This window comes from Bombina bombina, chromosome 1 (assembly GCF_027579735.1).
Source record: "Bombina bombina isolate aBomBom1 chromosome 1, aBomBom1.pri, whole genome shotgun sequence".
Classification (NCBI taxonomy): domain Eukaryota; kingdom Metazoa; phylum Chordata; class Amphibia; order Anura; family Bombinatoridae; genus Bombina; species Bombina bombina.
In genome coordinates this window covers 1,495,968,286-1,495,990,765 of record NC_069499.1, presented here as the reverse complement: position 1 = coordinate 1,495,990,765, position 22,480 = coordinate 1,495,968,286, and the positions used below count along the sequence as shown (strand labels likewise).

Here is a 22,480-nt window from a genome sequence, read left to right as displayed (position 1 = left end):
ACTACACAGCTTACACTTAGACATGCAGATACACACACATACACACTTATATATACAGATAGACACACGCACTACATCATATATGGGTATCTGTAACTCATTGTATGGGGTCCTGGGGTTGGCAAGCACATTAGCTGGCAGTCTGAGGCTGCCAATGTCCGTTACCCTGGTGTTAGCACTGCTCATTGTATGAAACTGAAGGCATGCTAGTATTATCACCAGGAGTTAGACGTCATCACTACCAGGGGTTAGAGGTCACCATTACCTGAGGTCAGAGGGTATACAGCCTGCCTACTACTGCTTAACCCACACACCATTACTTTTCCACAAGGAATCTAACAGGTATATAACCTTGGGAGAGAAAAGCCAGCTGCTTCTGAGTATGTGCACAATAGAATTAAAAAAACCTATATATTTTTTTTTAAATGCATTGGGCAATGCGGGACAGATGCCTAGCAACCTGGGACAGCGGGACAGACCCCTAAAATTGGGACTGTCCCGCGAAAATCGGGACAGTTGGGGGGTATGCTGCACACACATACACACACACTCCCTCCCTCCTTGCACACACACATAATACACACACACACTCCCTCCCTCCCTGCCCACACACTCCCTCCCTTCCTGCACACACACATACACACTCCCTCCCTCCCTGCACACACACATACACACACTCCCTCCCTGCACACACACACATACATACACACTACCTCCCTCCCTCCCTGCGCACACACACATACACACACTCCCTCCCAGCACACACACACACACACTCTTCCTCCCTCCCACACATGCACACACAGTCACACTCCCTCCCAGCACACACACACACACACACACACACACACACATATACATACTCCTTCCCTCCCTGCACACACACACAAACACACACTCTTCCTTCCTCCCACACATGCACACACACTCCCTCCCAGCACACACACTCCTTCCTTCCCTGCACACACACATACACACACACTCCCTCCCTGCACAAATGCACACTCCCTCCCAGCACACACACACCTTCCTTCCCTGCACACACACATACACACACACTCCCTCCCAGCACACATGCACACTCCCTCACTGCACCATACCTCACAACATTTCAAAATTCAAAAGAGGGACCCCCCCCCCCCCCCCCCGCGGCAAAATAATTTTTTGAATGTGGTAGGCGGGGGCGGGACTTAAAAAAATCATAAGACTAAAGTAATATAAATACAATTCTAAAGTCATATCTTTTAATACTCTTAGGCAGCAAATCAAACACAAGCTCAAACCACTGGTATAGCTATGTGAGCTCTGTATTTAATTAACCTTTGCAGAGACAGTGCTAAATATTTTTATCTTAATTGGACATTTAATAATAGATTCTTTAAAACTGCTCTCTGCTTTCCTCATTAATATTCTAGATTCTGGCCTTTAAAGTTAGCAAAAATGCACAGTAACACAGTACATAGCTTACATACGCACATACACACAAATGCAGACACACACTACATATCATACACTTATACATGCAGATACACACACACTACATAGCATACACTTACACATGCAGATACACACACACTACATAGCATACACTTACACATGCAGATACACACTACATATCATACACTTATACAGGCAGATACACACACACTACATAGCATACACTTATACATACACACACACACACTACATAGCATACACTTACACATACAGACACACACACACTACATAGCATACACTTACACTACAGACACACACACTACATAGCATACACTTATACATGCAGATACACACACACTACATAGCTTACACTTATACATACAGATACATACACACACATACTACATAGCATACACTTACACATACAGACACACACACACTACATAGCATACACTTACACATACAGACACACACACACACTACATAGCATACACTTATACATGCAGATACACACACACTACATAGCTTACACTTATACATGCAGATATACACACACACTACATAGTATACACTTACACATGCAGATACACACACACTACATAGTATACACTTATACATGCAGATACACACACTTCATAGCTTACACTTATACATGCAGACACACACACTACACAGCATACACTTATGCATGCAGATACACACACACTTATACATACAGATACACACACACACTACACAGCTTACACTTAGACATGCAGATACACACACATACACACTTATATATACAGATAGACACACGCACTACATCATATATGGGTATCTGTAACTCATTGTATGGGGTCCTGGGGTTGGCAAGCACATTAGCTGGCAGTCTGAGGCTGCCACTGTTCGTTACCCTGGTGTTAGCACTGCTCATTGTATGAAACTGAAGGCATGCTAGTATTATCACCAGGAGTTAGACGTCATCACTACCAGGGGTTAGAGGTCACCATTACCTGAGGTCAGAGGGTATACAGCCTGCCTACTACTGCTTAACCCACACACCATTACTTTTCCACAAGGAATCTAACAGGTATATAACCTTGGGAGAGAAAAGCCAGCTGCTTCTGAGTATGTGCACAATAGAATTAAAAAAACATATATATTTTTTTTTAAATGCATTGGGCAATGCGGGACAGATGCCTAGCAACCTGGGACAGCGGGACAGACCCCTAAAATTGGGACTGTCCCGTGAAAATCGGGACAGTTGGGGGGTATGCTGCACACACATACACACACACTCCCTCCCTCCTTGCACACACACATAATACACACACACACTCCCTCCCTCCCTGCACACACACATACACACACAATCCCTCCCTCCCTGCACACACACATACACACTCCCTCCCTCCCTGCACACACACATACACACACTCCCTCCCTGCACACACACACATACATACACACTACCTCCCTCCCTCCCTACGCACACACACATACACACACTCCCTCCCTGCACACACACTCCCTCCCAGCACACACACACACACACACTCCCCCCCTGCACACACACATACACACACTCCCTTCCTGCCTTCACACACACATGCACACACACTCTTACTCCCTCCCACAAACACACACTCTTACTCCCTCCCACACATGCACACACAGTCACACTCCCTCCCAGCACACACACTCCTTCCCTACCTGCACACACACATACACACACTCCCTTCCTCCCTGCACACACACTCCCTCCCTGCACACACACTCCCTCCCAGTGACATGCACACACGCACGCTGCTTCCCTCCTTGCACACACACATGCACACACTCACTCCCTCCCCGTTGCACATACACTCCCTCCCACACATACACACACACCCTCCCACACACACATTCCCTCCCAGCACACACACACACTCCCTCCCACACACACACACAAACGCACACTCTTCATCCTTCCCACACATGCACACACACTACCTCCCAGCACACACACATACGCTCCTTCCCTCCCTACACACACATTCCCTCCCACACACAAACACACACTCTTTATCTCTCCCACACATGCGCGCACACACACTCCCTCCTAGCACACACACACACTCCTTCCCTCCCTGCACACACACTCCCTCCCTCCCTGCACACACACATACACACACACTCCCTCCCTGCACACACACACACTCCCTCCCTGCACACACACATACACACACGCTCCTTCCCTCCCTGCACACACACACTCCCTCCCTCCCTGCACACACACATACACACACACACTCCCTCCCTGCACACATACATACACACACGCTCCCTCCCTCCCTGCACACACACACTCCCTCCCTGCACACACACATACACACATGCTCCTTCCCTCCCTGCAGACACACATACACACACACTCCCTCCCTCCCTGCACACACACATACACACACACTCCCAGGGATAGGCAAGGTGTCCGTACACGGACACTGGTGTCCATGACTGGTCCTTGCAGTGTCCGCCACCCATTTTGCGGTGGGGAGGGAGGAGTAGGACAGATGAATGCTGGTCCTCACTCCTCCTTGACCCAAGCGGCACCAAACTTGCGTAACCAATTAAGTAACCAACCATGATGATCATGTAATTAACATCAAGGTGCGTGGGTTTGGTCAGGAATTGCAGACTCTCAATATAACCAAAAAATAAATAAAAGGTAATACCACAAGCAATCTTTATATACATGTTATTTTAAACTAGTTTGATTATATGACTAATTTGTACTTGTGGAACTAGACCAGGGGCGTCCAAAGTGCAGCCCATTTGACACACACACTCCCTCCCTTCACACACACATACACTCCTTTCCTCTCTGCACACACACACACTCCCTCCCTCCCTGCGCGCACACACTCCCTCCCTCCCTGCACACACACACATACACACACTCCCTCCCTGCACACACACATACACACACGCTCCTTCCCTCCCTGCACGCACACACACACACCCCCTCCCTCCCTGCGCGCACACTCCCTCCCTCCCTGCGCGCACACACACTCCCTCCCTCCCTGCACACACACACATACACACACTCCCTCCCTGCACACACACATACCCACACGCTCCTTCCCTCCCTGCACACACACACACCCTCCCTCCCTGCACACACACACTTCCTCCCTGCACACACACTCACCCTCCCTCCCTGCACACACATACACTTCCTCCCTGCACACACACACACTCCCTCCCTGTACACAAACATACACACACGCTCCCTCCCTCCCTGCACACACACATACACACACACACTCCCTCCCTCCCGGCACACATGCACACACACTGTTATGGAGTTATTATGCAAATAATGTGACTCTGTTTGTTTATGGTAATATTGCATTGCCTTATACTTCCTGTTTCCTGTTCCTACCTCTGACCTGGATGTAGTTATTTAGTTCAATATGATTCCTCACACTAACAGCTTGTAGTGTCTTTATTTCTATACATGAAACATGGTGTCAGAAGTAACTAAAATCAGGACTGAGCCTCTTGTTTGGAGAACAGCAGCTTTAAGATACAGCACAGCTTTGTGAGTTACAGCCTAAAACGTTTTTTGTTTTTTTTTCCTGATATTTGAGAGCTTAGAGACTTAAAGACAATATGACTGCCATGAATTGCATACCTCCCCCAGAGGAAATGAGAATCAGTGGGGATTGCAGCAGCAATTGGGAAACTTTCAGAGCTGAGTTTGAAGATTATTCCCTGGCTACAGGGTTGAATGAGAAATCTGCAGCAGTGCAGGCAGCAACTCTGAGAAGGGTCATGGGCAGTGAATGCAGGCATGTGTATAAGCATAATCTGACCCTCACAGCAGAGCAGAAAGAGAATGTTACAGCCATTTTAGATGCACTGGAAGCTTATTTTAAACCTGCTAAAAATGTTATATATGAAAGGTATATGTTTGGATGCTGCAAACAAGAAGAGGGAGAATCTCTTGATAACTTTGTTACACGCTTGAGAGAAAAGGCAGCAACTTGTGAATATGGTACACTAAGAGATGAATTAATAAGGGACAAAATTGTTCTTGGTGTAGCTAGTGAGAGCACACGCAGGCGTCTACTAAGAGAACATGACTTAACTTTAAACACAGCCATTGAAACATGCCGTACAGCAGAGCTCACTGACAGACGTCTAAAAGTTATGGAACAGGACAGACAGCAGACCGACAGCATAAACATTGCAATGCAGCGACAACACATAAGCAAACCGCAGCAACAACGCCGCCAGTTTAGCACAAATACTGCAAACCCTACTGCATGCAAATATTGTGGGACTGTGCATCAAAGAATTAAAGAGCAATGTCCAGCTTATGGGAAGTCTTGTAGGTCTTGTGGAAGAACAAATCACTTTGCTAATGTTTGTTTGTCAAGTAAAAGACAGCCATCACTAGGAAAGTTACACACCATTGAGAACACATCTGCATATGAGGAAGAGCCACACTCAGCTGAAGTGATATACAGTAGTGAATTGATCGGCACTGTGCAAGCCAGAGGAAAGAAATGGTTTGTCACTTTAACTTAAATAAAAAGCCCCAATCCTGCCAGCTCGATTCAGGAGCAACATGTGATGTAATGTGTTTGAGAGACAAAATGATGTTAGCACCAGAAGTACGTCTACTGCAAAGTGACACCAGACTAAAGTTATACTCAGGTGAGCTTATGAAATCTCTAGGACTCTTCAGGACAGAATGTGTCATACGTGGAAGGACACACAAGCTAGAGTTTGACATTGTGGAAGCCTGCCAAAAGCCACTGTTATCCGGCTCAACCTGTGAGCGTCTAGGGCTGATGCATTTCTCTATACCCGCAGAGCTCAACGTGATAGACAATCAATTCAAAGGGCCCTTGACAAAACATTTGCTATTAAAGGAATTCAGTGATGTTTTTACTGGGCCAGTAGAATCTGTACCAGGGGAAGTTCATTTTGACCTTGACATGAGTGTCCCTCCAGTACAATGTGCACCGCGCAATGTGCCAGTGGCCATAAAACAGGCAGTTAAGGCGCAGCTTGACCAGTATGAGGCTGATGGACATTTAGCAACAGTGACTGAACCAACTGATTGGATAAGTAACATGGTGATTGTAAAGAAGCCTGAGAAGTTAAGAATATGCATAGATCCCAAATTCTTGAATCAGGCACTGAGGCGATCTCACTACATCATGCCAACTCTCGAGGATGTTTTGTACAAGCTGCCTAAGGCACGTCTGTTCACGCTTGTTGATGCCCGCGATGCATTTTTACAATGTAAGTTGGATAATGCAAGTAGCTACATGACAACCTTCTGGACTCCCTGGGGCAGAAAAAGATGGCTCAAGTTGCCTTTTGGAGTATCAGTTGCACCAGAGGTGTATCAACGTAAACAACATGAACTATTGGCTGGACTCAGTGGTATTGAACCAATAGCTGATGACATCCTTGTGGTTGGTTGTGGGGACACAGATAGTGAAGCAGAGCAAGATCATGATGGCAAATTATTAGAACTAATGAATCGTTGTAGGCAGGTGAAACTAAGACTTGGCATGAAAAAACTGCAATTCAAGGTCAAAGAGGTCCGCTTCCATGGGCACATACTATCCGTTGAGGGTTTGAAGGCTGACCCAGAAAAAATCAGAGCTATACTGGATATGCCACAGCCAGTGAATGTGAAATCCCTGCAGCGCTTCATAGGATTTGTTACCTACCTATCAAAATTCCTACCACACCTCTCAGAGGTTTGCGAGCCGTTGAGAAGGCTTCTGGACAAGGATGCAGTTTGGCATTGGCTTCCTAAGCATGATAATGCAGTGCAGGACATCAAACGTTTGGTCACAGATACACCTGTCCTGAAGTACTATGATGTGACAAAACCTGTAACTATTCAAAGTGATGCAAGCAAAAGTGGATTAGGGTGTTGCCTATTGCAAGCTGACCAGCCTATCGCTTTTGCTTCAAGGGCACTGACCCTTACTGAGCAAAACTATGCACAAATCGAAAAGGAATGTCTGAGTATTGTGTTTGCCTGCCAGCGCTTTCATCACTACCTCTATGGTCGTGACGAGATCACTGCAGAAACTGACCATAAGCCTCTGATATCTATTTTCAAGAAACCACTTTTGTGTGCACCAAAACGTCTACAGAGCATGTTGCTCACATTACAAAATTATTGCCTAAATGTTGTCTATAAACCTGGACCTGAAATGTACATTAGTGACACTCTTAGCAGAGCTACAGCAGCAAGTAGTTCACCTGAGAGTGCACAACACACAGTTTGCAGTGTTCAACAGGATCTGGATGTCCTGTCGCAGATTAATCATTCAGACTATTTAAACGTCACAGACCAACGATTGCTTCAGATAAGACAGCACACAGAAATTGACGAGAGTTTGCAAGCACTTAAGTATGTTGTTCTGAATGGTTGGCCAGATTCAAAGGCAGAGGTGCCATTCATTGTAAGAGAATATTGGACTTTCCGAGATGAAATCGGCATTCAGGATGGTGTACTGTACAAGGGGTCAAGGGTCATCATTCCTAAATCATTAAGATCGGAGATGCTGACGCGTATTCATGCCAGTCACATTGGTGGTGAAGCATGCTATAGACAGGCACGAGATACCCTATATTGGCCTAACATGCAAAATGAGATCAGAGACTTTGTTAGCCGTTGTTCAGCATGCAATGAATATGCGCAGGCACAACAGAAAGAATCCATGATGTCACATGTGCTGCCCATACGGCCTTGGCAAATTGTAAGCATGGATTTACTGAATTATGCTGGGCAAGATTTTCTACTAATCGTTGATCACTATTCTGACTTTTGGGAGATTGAGCTTCTTCCCGACCTGTCTGCTGAAACTACAATCAAGCGTTGTAAAGCACAGTTTGCACGTCATGGACAGCCAGACAGGGTAATCTCAGATAATGGACCTCAGTTTGCATGTGAGCAATTCAGACGGTTCTCTACAGATTGGGGGTTTGAGCATCTTACCTCTTCCCCGCGGCACCCTCAAGCTAATGGCAAAGCGGAATCAGCTGTAAAGATAGTGAAGAATCTTTGCAAAAAGGCCAAGTATGAAGGTAATGACCCATGGAAAGCCATTCTACATTGGAGGAACACCCCAACTGAAGGCATGGACAGCAGTCCTGCACAGCGCTTGATGTCAAGGAGGCTGAAGACTTCATTGCCAGTGGCAAATAAATTACTTGAACCTTGTGTGGTAACAGGGGTACTGGAGAAGCTACGACGGAGGAAACAGATCTCCAAACTGACATACGATGTGTCTGCCAAAGACTTACCTGAACTAAGCATTGGAGAGCCAATCCGTATGAAGCCGCTCCCTGGTGACAGGACTGGTCGCTGGAGACTGGGTACCTGTGTTCAGAGGGTTGCTCCTCGCTCATATCTTGTGGATGTGGAAGGCAGTCTCTACCGCCGCAACCGAGTGGACCTGCGAGTGGCAGAACATCTCACCACACAAGCCTATAAGCATCCGGCACTTGAGCATTCTGAGGCTCTCAATGCACCTAGTCCTACTGGACCACATAAGCAAGGCAGAGACAATACTGCTGTCATATCAGAAGGATACAATGAGGATGCCATAATGCAGCCTCTTATACCAGCAAGTTCTTCCATGCCAAACACACCAGCAAGGAAAGAGGGCAGCTCCTTAAAACCTTCTGGAGCTGAACAACTTCACCCAGGCAAAATCCCTGTGGCCTTGCGTAGTGGTCGAGTTTCAAGACCACCAGATAGACTCAATCTGTAGTGTATCTACCAGTAATGTAGTATGTTATGTTTAAGACTGATCAGGATCTGTTTTAGGTAAATTGTTAGCAAATTTTGGATTGAATGTAAAAAGGGGAGATGTTATGGAGTTATTATGCAAATAATGTGACTCTGTTTGTTTATGGTAATATTGCATTGCCTTATACTTCCTGTTTCCTGTTCCTACCTCTGACCTGGATGTAGTTATTTAGTTCAATATGATTCCTCACACTAACAGCTTGTAGTGTCTTTATTTCTATACATGAAACACACACTTCCTCCCTCCCTGCACACACACTCCCTCCCTCCCTGCACACACACACACCCTCCCTGCACGCATACATACACTTTGTGTATCTTGTCTGCATTGTAATGTAACCCGTTACATTCTAAAGGAAGTAACTAGCTGTTTCCATTAACTATTTTCAGAAGCACCCGGCGCCTGTTTGATACAAGGTTGCTGCTGATCTGTACAACATCTAGTGTTTTATTAAGTGACATCAGATACTTGGCTAGTGCTCATATATTGCCTTATAATTAGTGTTAGTGTGTTTTTCTCCTAACTCTGCTTTTTGTGCTCTAAAAAGGTTTTATGGATCCTTTAAGCTGTATATACACACAAGTAAGCATCACACAGACATCAAGGGCCTATAGATAGAAAAGGTTAGAGCCTTTTCCTCGGATAAATAAATCAGTCTCCTAGTAAATTCAGCTGAGGTGTCATCTAATCTGAAGAACAACCAGTTTCCTTCTGCACCTTACTCAACAAATGTTTTTTTAATGTACATTATAGCCTAGTTGTATTAATAAATACATTGCTTTATTTTAGTTTAAGTGTTTTAACAAACTTTTCAGGTGATGTTTTTTTAATTTATATTTGCTTCTATATTTCAGATTAAATTATATAAATTTAATATAATTTTTAATATAGATTAAATATTTTAATTATTTATTTAAAACAGTCTTAAAATATAATTTATTTCATTTTATTTCCCATGTGTGTATTAAATTACACAGGGACAGGAAGGAGGTGGGCGGGACAGGAGGTCGAGTTGCTGCACCATGGGTCTCTGGTTTGTACTTGCCCCCTGGGCCAAATGTTGCCAGTCAGCCCCTGCATGGTGCTGAGGGTCCCACTATCCATTACTCCTGGGAATTATACTCCTGACCACTAGGAGGAGGCATAGAATCCCAAAACTCCAAGAGCCCTTAAAACCCCTCCTACCTTACTGGAAACTAGTCTGACATATAGCCAAGCAAGAAAGAGAAGAAGGTAGGAAAATAAATAAGAGTAAGACAAAAAGGAGTAGTTAAAAAAGGTGCATAGTTGAACAGCCACCAGAAGAAAACATAATGTAAATATTGAAAATAATGGGCGAGGTCTCATGTAATAAAGGTGTTCAAGTTTAAATAAAAAAGAGAAAGATTAAATTTCATGATCAGTGGCTGACTCCTGATCATCTGAAAACACTTAACCTTCAGTGGATAAATCAGAAGCCTGAAACATTTATCTTAACCAAAAAAATTTAATTATACAATGCACCTCCAAGCCACTAACACAATACATAGGGTAAAAATAAGGTACTTGTATACCAATGCCACATAAAATCCTCACACTTACCTGATAGGCACCCACACTACTGGACTTACCATAAGCAGAGAAAAACTGCTTCCAGTATATAACCAATCCAGTGATGTACGTGTGACAGCAAATTATCTAAATATTTGGAGTATAAGGAACAGTCCCAGTGACACCTGTGGCAAGCGTGTGACTGATTCCCGTATGGTTTATTTGTGCACTACCTATACTCCAAAGGCTTCCAGAAGCTCTTCTGAGGGGAAACTGGGCATCAAATCGGTCTGAAAACCCCTCTCACAAAGAACATCCAAAGCACCTCCATTCTTCACCTTCCTCCTGCGGAGGCAAATACAAGACTAGTTTCCAGTAAGGTGGGAGGGGTTTTAAGAGCTCTTGGTGTTTTGGGAATCTTTGCCCTCCTCCTAGTGGTCAGGAGTGTAATGGACCATAGACTCTCACCACCTTCATTAAAGAATATAGTCTATACCTAATCTCACATGAAATTGAACTGGGAAGTCATAAACATATTTTAAAAGCATTCCTAATTTCAATGAATATACATCTACTATAGTAATTACTTATCTGACAATAAGGCCTAGTTTCAATTGAGTTGGTAAATTGTGGAAACTAGTGATAAAAACATTTATCTTCATTAAAGTCTATGGAGAATTTTTATGTTACCACCAGTTTCCAAACTTTACCACCTCAATGGAAACTAGGCCTAAATTGGACAAAGAGCACTAATGACTTGTTCAATGCTTGAAGCTTAAATTTGAAGACTTGCAACTTGACTTGGACTTGCCTGTCTTAACTTGGGACCTGCCTGTGTTGACTTGGGACTTGACTTGAGACTTGAATGCTAAGACTTGAGACTTACATGTGTCTTGCAAAACAATAATTTGGCCCCATGCATATATTTAAAAACTAATAGCTTATAACTTAGCTAGCCTTTTTTGCTGATTTTCTATCAGACCCATGTTACTTATTTATTTTATTTTGTTTACTCTTCCCCAATGAAAAAAAATATATTTTTACTCTTAAGGAATCAGCTTTTTCTGGGGGTTTTTTTAGCTTGTTTTTTAATTTTGTTTTGCTTATAACAGGTGACAATGGACCTTGGGCTGAGAAATGTGAATTTGCTGGTAGCGTTGGTCCTTTTGTGGGTGCATGGCAGGTTGCACAAGGTATAGTATTTTTTTAGCTTATATTTTATCTCACATATTTGCCAGGCACCAAGTTGCCCTAGCTGGGAAATCTGCTGCCAGGGACACAGTGATAGGTCATGCACCCTCACCTATCACTAGTGATAAGTCATTTGTAATACAAATAATACTTAAATCAATTGGATAACATAGGAATTGGAAAGCATTTCATAAAACTTCCTCTTAAAAATTGCTGTCCCCCAAAAATATTACTGCCCTAGACACAGGCCTAGTGTCTAGGGCAGCAATATTTTTGGGGGACAGCAATTTTTAAGAGGAAGTTCAAAATATATCCCTTTGCCATTCAATAATCTTTAGGAAGCTGCATGAATATTTCGTCATTCTTACATTTCTTTGCTTGTCACCCAGCTTAAAATTATAATGCACTAAAAACTTTATTCCAATTCTCCCATATAACATTTACATATAAAATCAAGACCTCTCATTTGAAAGATAACTATATGCTCTTTCAAATGATGTTTTTTTAAAAAAAAGAAAATAACACAGATTTACTGGGAATGGGAGATTTAAAGAAACAACCTAAAGTTGTTTTTTTAATTATATCTCATTTGCATATATCACCCAGAGTTCTCTGGTGCACTGGTACAAATGTATACAGAATACTTCTGGGGGAAAGCAATCAGTAGTTCTTGCCTAGATGTTCCAATTGGTAATACAATAATTGTTGTGGCTCTAAACTTTAGTTAGAAACATTAGGGAGAGCTGCCTTAAAAAGTGTTTTGTAAGTAAGGATCAGCATTTTATTTTGTCTGCTTATTTATGAGAAGCAGGTAAAGGGACTGGTAGATTAGAACAGCTGGTACAAAACAACGAGTGAGAAGGGTGGCTCTGGCAGAAGCATCTAAAATGGGTTAGAGGTCAGGGGATAGTAGGGAAATTGGAAGAACAATTTGTAAGGGATTGCAACAGTCAAGACAAGTGTTTATTGTAGGATGTAGCAAGTTATTTGATATGAAGCAGGAAAGAGAAGGTTGAGTGTATTATAATTTTAGGACAGTAGGTTTATGGATTGGGGAGAAGGTTAAGGAATTTATTATTAGGGAGATTGCAAGGAGTGGCTTTGTGCTAGATGAGGTACCAGCAAAAGCTCGGTATTTCAAATATGTATCTTTATGAAACTATCCATGAAAAGGTGCCACATTTGCTGAGCTCAGACTGGATTGTAGGTGACAGGTCTCTACCAGAATATAAATTTGGGTTTCAGGAAATAAATGTAATAAAAAATGGCAGATTAGCTAGCTCAGAGAAAATGTGTCCCTGAAGAAAATTAACTAGTGCTGATCCTTGAGGTACTTCTCGGAAGACTCGGGCAGTAGAGATTAAGAGAAGTATAATAGAAAGATACTGTAAAGGGCTGGTTACAGAAGTAGGCCTTACACCTAGAGAGGTCAGTTGCAAAGGCCAAGTGAGCTTAAGGTTTGCTTGAGATGTCAAAAGCAGATGAGAGATTTATTATCAAAAGTATGAAGAAGCTACCTTTTGTTTTAGCAGTGTTTAGGTCAATTGTGATGATGAGTGCTGGTTTAGTGGTAAGTAGTAGACATAAACCAGGTTACAAGATGTTCAGTAAAGAGCTGGAGGACAGAAGATGGGTTGGGTGGTTGTACACTAGCATTTCCAGCAAGTTTGAGTCTAGGGGAATAATGGGGATAGCACCACAGAAGATGAATTACAATTATGAGTTATGATTATATACACAGCCATGGTGACATTAAATACAAAATCTGAGGGGGGAAAAAAGAGTTAAAGGCACATTCATAACCTCCTAGTGAGCTTCTGAGTTTTTAATGGGGATTTTTAGGCATTTCACCAAGAGTCATGTAAACATGAGAAGGCAGAGTTATTAAAGGGACACTGAACCCAATTTTTTTCTTTCATGATTCAGATAGAGCATGCAATTTTAAGCCACTTTCTAATTTATTCCTATTATCAATTTTTCTTCGTTCTCTTGCTATCTTTATTTTAAAAAGAAGACATCTAAGCTTTTTTTTTATTCAGAACTCTGGACAGCACTTTTTTATTGGAGGATGAGTTTATCCACCAATCAGCAAGAACAACCCAGGTTGATCACCAAAAATGGGCCGGCATCTAAACTTACTTTCTTGCATTTCAAATAAAGATATCAAAAGAATGAAGAAAATTTGATAATAGGAGTAAATTAGAAAGTTGCTTAAAATGTCATGCTCTATCTGAATCACGAAAGAAAAAATTTGGGTACAGTGTCCCTTTAAATCTAGCTCAATATCTTGTTCAAACTGAGGCTTAGATCCTATGTGACATTCTGAGTCATTGTATATAAAATCTAAGCATTTCTAATAATGGCTTGATTACTGCAACCTGATCAGAATTAATCCAGTATTATTATATTCTTAGTGAGCTCAATCTTTGTCATTGTTGAACCATTTCTCGTGTCTATAGTGAAGCAGATTTTAGACATCTCTTTTTACAATTTAGTATTTTTTCTGTTGCTCACACATCATATATTTTAAGCAAATATCGAACAGAAACAGAAAAATCCTTTAGTTTAAAAAATACACACAAAAAGTAAAAAAAAAAAAAAAAAAGTCTAATGTACTGCAAAGGATTATGTTTTACAAAATGTACCAGCACTATGGGTGGTCCCCAGGAAATTCCATTTATTTATATTTTATACAGACTGCAAAAAATAAACCAATAATATTTCAATCTAAGCCAAATCATTTTATGAATTACGTTTAAACAATAGGGGCAAGATTATGAGTGGAGCTCAAACGTTTGCATGCAATTGATAAGGGGTTTATCGCGGGTGTTTGCGCTCATTGGGCTTATCCCTGGTATTAAGAGTTGAAAGTAAATGCAATCGCTTGAGCGCAATCGAGATTTATGCTAGAATGATTACCGCAACTTCAGAACTCTGGTTAACTGTTTTGCGAAACTAAAAAGTTGCACAAAACACATAAAAAATAAATTACAAAGTACAGTTACACTATCTAATATAAATTATTTAACCCCTTAACCCATAATGACGTATATACAGTATACGTTGTGCAGTACTTTGCTTATTGTACTTCACTACGTATATATATACATCTGAGCTGCTGGAAGGTCCAGCAGTCTGGAGTTCCTGAGCTCCAGGCATCTGCCTGCATATGGAACCGGAGCATGATCAGTGCTCCGGTTCCATATAAAGGCAGATGCCAGATCGTTACAGACGTTGACACTGTATGTGTCACCGTCTGTAACGATCATCAGCTGGTGCCGGCAGGAGGTGTAGGATGGAATCCGGGAGGCAGTTGGCCGGTCCAGCAGCAGAGGGGGGAGGGAGTGGGAGGGCCCTACACTGAGGCACAAAATAAATAAAGGGAGAGGGAGGGATGGGGAGCTACACTACAGAAAAAAGGGAGGGTGTTGGATACCTAACTAATGATCGCGGGAGGGGTTGAGGCGGGGGGACCACTACACTACAAAAAATTTAAAAAAAAAAAAACTAGGTACTGGCAGAACATTGTAGTCAACTTATTTTTGTAGTTTTATACAATTTATTTTTCAAACTCATGTTGTCAGTAGTATAATAATTTATGTTAAACTGCTTTCGCATACGAGTTTTTGATGCAAAACATACTTTCCACCTGTATAAATGCTGGTATTTTATAAACATGAATATTTGAGTAGAATATCCCTTTAATAGTTAACTATTAATTAATACAATACTCAAATAATTGTTGTCTTGTACATTTTATCATCATGTTTCTCATTAAGTTACATTTAATGTAGCTTAATACTGGAATATAAATTATAGCCTGTAATGTACCACTGTTTTCAAATATAATTTATTAATGTAGCTAAGATTGAATAATAACTTTAATTGCTGAGTTACATTTTGTTAATTGCTATTAATTATTATAGGGTTTGTTGAATTAAATGAATTAAAGTGAATGTCAATTTTGATGCTAAAGTGCTCTTCCTGGGTCTAAAATGAGGAGTCCGGCTTCCTCCAATCACGGCATTGAATCAGACACTGATTCCCCCGGGGGGGAAACCGTGATTGGAGGAGGACCTATCCATCATTTCTGACGTCAGACATGGCTTGCAACGACCGGAGGAAGCTAGAGCTGCTGTCAAGATTAAAAGGCAAGTATTTTTTTTTCAACAGGAGTGAAATGTAAATTTTGATGAATTAAAGTGCCCCTGTTTTTAATCAAATTTTTAAAACCCGGGCACTTTATCATCAAAATTGACATTCACTTTAAGCTGTTTAATGGTGAGCTTTGGGCTTGCTCAGCCTCATTGATGATACATGTTAATTCATGTGAAACACGTTAGAGTCCAGCCTACTGTGTTTGCTTTGTTGAGCTCTTGATTTAAATGCTGACCAAAAAGTCTTCCATTTAATTTTATACTGATTGAAGTAAGCCACCCTGCATGATTTAATAAGTAATTAGGCTAAATTGCCTAAAAAGTTGCTTAAAAGGAATTAAAACCCAACATTTTTATTGTATGATTTAGATAGAACATATAATTTTAAAAAAGTTTCCAGTGTGCTTCTATTATCAAATTTTCTTCCTTTTCTTGTTATGCTTTGTTGAAAAGCAAGGATGTATTAACTCCTCATAATTATTTTAGATGCCCACTCTTTACTGCTTGAGTATTGATTCCCTCACTTGATGACTCATGGATTCAACATCTGATGAAACAAAACAACATTTATGCTTACCTGATAAATTCATCTTTCATAATGTAGGAGGGATTTAAATCTCTGGTGTATTGGGGTGTCTTTTGCCTCCTCCTAGTGGTCAGGAGGGGAATATTCCCACATGTCACATATTGTTATGCAGTTAGTTCCACATATTTACTATACATTCCATAGATTATTTACTCATAATTATTTTAGATGCTCACTCTTCACCTTCACAGCCTCTTATTTTAGCTTTTGTTGCGTAAAATACGTTGCATTTTATACTAAACTACATGTATATCTAATGGTGGCATTACGAACAAAATATATGATTTGTGGATGAATGTGTAAATAATTTAAAACTACAAATCTATAGTCTTGTAATCATGGTTAAGTTTGGACAATATTTATAATATCATGGTCACTTCTTTTGTGTTTTAGGTGGAAGTTCTGCAAAGCAAACCACTTGGGAGGGAGGCCACCGTGTACCAACTATAGCATACTGGCCAGGGAAAATCCCAAGAAACATCACAAGTTCAGCCATACTGAGGTAGGGATGTCACCTGACTCACCATAGATTCCCCCCATCTCTCCCTTGGGAGGGACTTGTAGTTGTTTTCTGGTCTGACTTTTACAGTGAGGAGTTCATAATCATTAAAGGGACAGTGTACACTAATTTTCATTTAACTGCATGTAATAGACACGACTATAAAGAATAATATGCACAGATACTAATCTAAAAATCCAGGATAAAACCTTTTAAAAACGTAGAAGCTCCCAGTTTAGCACTGTTGATGAGGTTAGGCTGGGACACCCACTGAAATGGACTGGGAAAGAAGGATGAGCAAACACCCCCCTCCCTTGCATATGAAAAGACAGATTACACAAACAGGAGAAAGAGTCTGAAAATAAGCAAAACTATACAGTTACAAAAACACTATATAAATGGATCATTTACAAAGCATTTATGCAAAGAAAAATCTAGTTTACAATGTCCCTTTAAACAATTGATAATGCAGCATGATTCCATTTCACTGTGCTAATCAATTAAGGAGAAATACAACTTAAAATGAAAATGCACATAAATAAATTCATTTTTAAAACAAAGCACTGGATATATATATATATATATATATATATATATATATATATATATATATGTTTGTTGTATGCTCTGTCAAAAGAGATTTTGGGTTTCATATCTCTTTAATAATATGAAAATATTTCAGAAGTTGTAAATGTCAGAAATGTAGGGAATGCCGCATAGCAAGAGACACAGATTGTTGACCCTGCTTTTAGAGAGCAGGCTGTAAACGAGGGCCAGCATGATACAGAAATAAAAAGGCTTTTGCAGTCCCTTGTGACCCGACCCTATTTAGGGCTAGATTACAAGGGGAGCACTAAATGCGCGCTGGTATTACAAGCCAAGCGCAATGAGAACGCGACCCTGCATTCGCATTGCTAGGAAGCATTGCAGTCATGAGAGCGCGGTTACATAGGATCCAATGGGAGCCTCATTCTGATTTAGTCAGAGATGGCATAAGAACCTAAGTGCAGTGAAGGGGATAAGTCAAGCAGTGATTTTTAAATATATATGTATAGGCTTATATAAAATCCAGAGAACAAGTAAAGCACTCACTGGTCAACTATAAACAATGAATTTATTCAAACGTGACATATGGGGTACACAAACCCCTTCCTCTGACAAACATAAAGTGAACAAACAGAACTTTAAAGGCCTGTAAAGCCCTCCTCTATCAGTCTGCCAATGAGCAGACAGCATGTGCAAAACTAACATGTGAATATGGTTAGCTAATCAGCTACGCAAAAAAAATAAGCCAATTATACTGTGTGAAAATAACACTATTCGAAAATCACAAATAGAAAAGCCAGCGGCTGCCAACTGTGCCCCTCGGGTCACCCCCACAGAGCAAGAAAGTAATCACAAGGAAATAAGAGGTTACGAGCCAGCAATGCATAAAGATTAAAAACCAAAAGTCGTGAAGCACGTGTCCCTATTGGTGGGTTCAAACACACCCATCTCTGACGTAACCTCCAGCTGACCAAAATTAACGGACTGGCAGATCGGAAAAAATCGCCCAAAGCTATACATACAATAAGAGTAAAACTGCCTATCGTGGCAAATGAATGCATCACCGACACGGCAACTCACGATGTCAAGGCAACAAAATAACAATACATGCGGACCAATAGAACCGCAAGGAAAGAAATGGCCAATAGACAGGCAGAGTCATGCCACATGTAGGGGCCGTAACTATAGCAACATATAGAAACAAAACAATGCTCACCTACCTGCACAAGCGCATAAACACGATACACAAACATAACATGCTTACTCAAGACACAACACTGGAAATTACAAATTGGTGGAGATCCTAATACCAGCCCACACAACCTTCCATTACAAAAAGAACTGTCCCACTTAGGGCCAACCATTATCATACCTTGAATGATCTTAAATGATCCATAAAGTGAGTAAGAAAAAAGGGGATAAAAATGCCAACTGTTAAAAGAATAATGGCACATCCTATTAATCAAAAATGAAATTAAGAGAGTGCCCACATAGATCACTGGTGAAGGGACAACGAGGGTACAATTGCGCAGCCGCTGGACCAAATAGGTGTAAACATATAGAATAATACATGTGAAAAATACAAATTTCAAAAACATTACTTAAAACAGACTGATACATGACAATTGGCTACATAGGTGTCCGCAAAAGGACCAAGGATCAGGAAATAATCCACAAGAGGGGAGGAAACAGAAGGGGAAAAAAAAGAACAAATGGGAAGGGGGGGGGGGAACGGAGGGAAGGATAAAAAAGGGGGGGAGGGGAAAAAAGGGAAAGAGGGAATAGGAGAGGAAAGGGGAAGGGGGACATAAAAGGAAGGTAGACCAAGGCAGAAACAGCTTAATTTGTGGATTTTAAACAAGCTTGTGGAGGATAAGCTTGTTTTAAAGACATACATAATACCACAGGTCTGAATGGATCGGCACTCTCATAATGAGGATCTGAACTCTCATATAAAATGTCCTACTTTACCATTCTTCATAATACTGGGCCAGGGAACAGTATATCCATTGTGAAAAGCATATTCATTATAAAAAAAAAACTGCTATCCCGTGTTAATGTTCAGTCCCTTTGGTGCCAGAGTCCCCAATTGGAAGATCCATCGTGTTTCCTTTTGAAGGAGGATCCTAGCTCTGTTGCCTCCTCTCCGTAACAGGGGGACATGGTCTGGAACTTTAGGTCATTCACAGAGTGTTTAGCCTCCAAAAAGTGCCGTGCCATCGGTTGTTCGGCCTTCCCAGAGTGGAGTGCTTGGTGTATAGTTGAGTGGTGATTGGCCATCCTTGTGCAAGCATCGTCTTTCCGGTATAGAATTTGCTGCATGGGCAATGTAGAAGATAGATGATGTGTGTTGTAGTGCATGTAACAAATGCATTGATCTGATACTTCTTCTTTTTGTCCGGATGTTGGAATGACGAGCCAGTTCGCATACTGTTGCACATCACACAACTTGTGCAACAAAAGCATCCCTTCATTTTCTTCAACCATGTTCGAGAAGAGTCCTCGACTGGGATATCGGTTTTAACTAGAAGGTCATGCAGATTGTGGTCTCTCTTGTACGCAACACTCGGTGTCCCCCAGGAGGTGAATGACATATTGGAATCGGCTTTGATAATTTTCCATTCATCACGGATGGCTCGGACTAATTGGTTCTTGTCCAGCGTATAGGTTGTGACAAATGTGAGACTGAGTTGGTCATCATATTTCATGGAGTCCATGGTATTGAGAGCACTTTGTTTGCTCTTGTTCAGTAGTGTAGGTTTATATCCTCTTTGTTTGAATCTATCTGTCATTTCGGCTAGTTGTTGCTTACAGTTTATTTGATCTGTGTTGTTTCTGATCCCCCTTTGGAACTGGGCTTTTGGGAATGTTGCGTACCAGCGAAGGTGGATGGCAACTCTCAGCCGGGAGTACAAATTCCTGTCGGTACTTTTCTTGTATAATGTTGTGCCTAGTTTGTTGCCAACTTTAAATTCCCTGACATCCAGAAAGTCAATCACTTCAAGGTAGGCATGGTACTGAAATTTGATCGGGCTCTCAATGTTATTGAGGTCATGAACACACTGTGTGAGTGATTGTTCGTCCCCTTGCCACACTAGAAAGAGATAATCAATGTATCTGCAATACAGCTTGATCCGTTCATTGGAAAATACCTGCATTGTATTGATCTCGTAGTCTGCCTTGAATAAGTTGGCTAGGCATGGGGCCACATTGACTTATTTTTTTGTGTAGCTGATTAGCTAACCATATTCACATGTTAGTTTTGCACACGTTGTCTGCTCATTGGCAGACTGATAGAGGAGGGCTTTACAGGCCTTTAAAAGTTCTGTTTGTTCACTTTATTTGTCAGAGGAAGTGGTTTGTGTACCCCGAAACGTCACGCTTGAATAAATTCATTGTTTATAGTTGACTGAAGACCAGTGAGTGCTTTACTTGTTCTCTGGATTTTGTATCTCTAAGAGCACCCTGGAAGCTGTTGATCTTTTGGTGAGAGTGCATTCACACTGCCACTTTTCTATATCCTTATATACATATATATTTATGTGTTAATATGTGTATATACATATATATATATAAATATATGTATATTAGCATATATATTAATATATATATATATTAGTGCTGCGGAATCTATTGGCGCTCTACAAATAACCAATAATAATAATAATATGTATTTACTAGGAGCACACAGTTCCCATAGACGGAAATGTAAAGGCACTTTTCAGTGCCATTTTTTTTTTCCAAACACCCCACACCCGCCAACTTTAAAAACCCCAAACTGCCTATTTTGAGGGCATTTGGAGCACTTTTAGAAAATTAACCAGAGATCTAATCTAAGGTTAATTTTCTGAGCACTAATTGCTACCACGAGCTTGCGGTAGCAATAAACAGCCACTTGTAATGGCTGGGTATTTATTGCGCACCAGCAAACAGGCAAATTTGCCCGTTTGTGGGCACACAATAATTTAACGCTCCACTTGTAATCTAGCCCTAGACGTTTCCATTGGGGCTTGGCTGCTAAAGTAATGTACAGCTGTTCTCATTGGTTGAACAAAGCAAAGAAGGTGGCCTTGCTGTGCTGCACAGGGAATCAATATATATAAACTTAAAGAGACGTTAAAATGCTGAGCACAACTACAATTAAATGGTTACTACTCACCATGTTGTTGTATTTCCGCCTGTGCCTACAGTTCTGGTCAAAATAGTTCTATATTTATAACTTAAAAATGGAAGATGCAAAAGCTCCACCTCTTCATACTGGGGGCAGCCATATTGGAGCTTAGGTTTTCTTGTAACAGATGTACTACACACTCATTGATCCATGGTTGTGCTGACCTCTTGACAGCTGTATCATTTGTTGGGGTTAGTGTGCATGATACAGGGTGTAAGTATTAAAGTTACAACACAATGTATAAAAAAGGTACTCAGTAATATTATAGAGCAATGGAGCTGGTTTAAACATGTAAATGTCTTGCTCTGTATTGTGCCCGCTAACCTGAAGCACATTACATAGTTATCAGAAAGCCGACAACCTCACTGACCCGTAAATGCACAGTGCTTGAGTCAAAGGGGTGAATACAGCTCAAAATGTTGATGACACAACTTGCCTCAACACAAGGGGGCGCTACCAAATAACCATATATAGAATAGTATGTATCCTGGACTACAATTAATCAAACTTGATTACAATCAATAGTATTGTTAAACAGAATAAGGA

General features: G+C 41.2%; 1 protein-coding gene across 1 annotated transcript in view; it reads left to right on the top strand.

Annotated features, from left to right (window-relative positions):
* Positions 1 to 22,480, top strand: part of ARSG (arylsulfatase G) — a 238,287-nt gene that overhangs the window by 154,302 nt on the left and 61,505 nt on the right. Inside the window, exons 7-8 of the mRNA XM_053707697.1 lie at positions 11,897 to 11,977; positions 17,112 to 17,220. Coding sequence (XP_053563672.1) covers positions 11,897 to 11,977; positions 17,112 to 17,220 — 190 coding nt within the window. The remainder of the gene's footprint in view (positions 1 to 11,896; positions 11,978 to 17,111; positions 17,221 to 22,480) is intronic.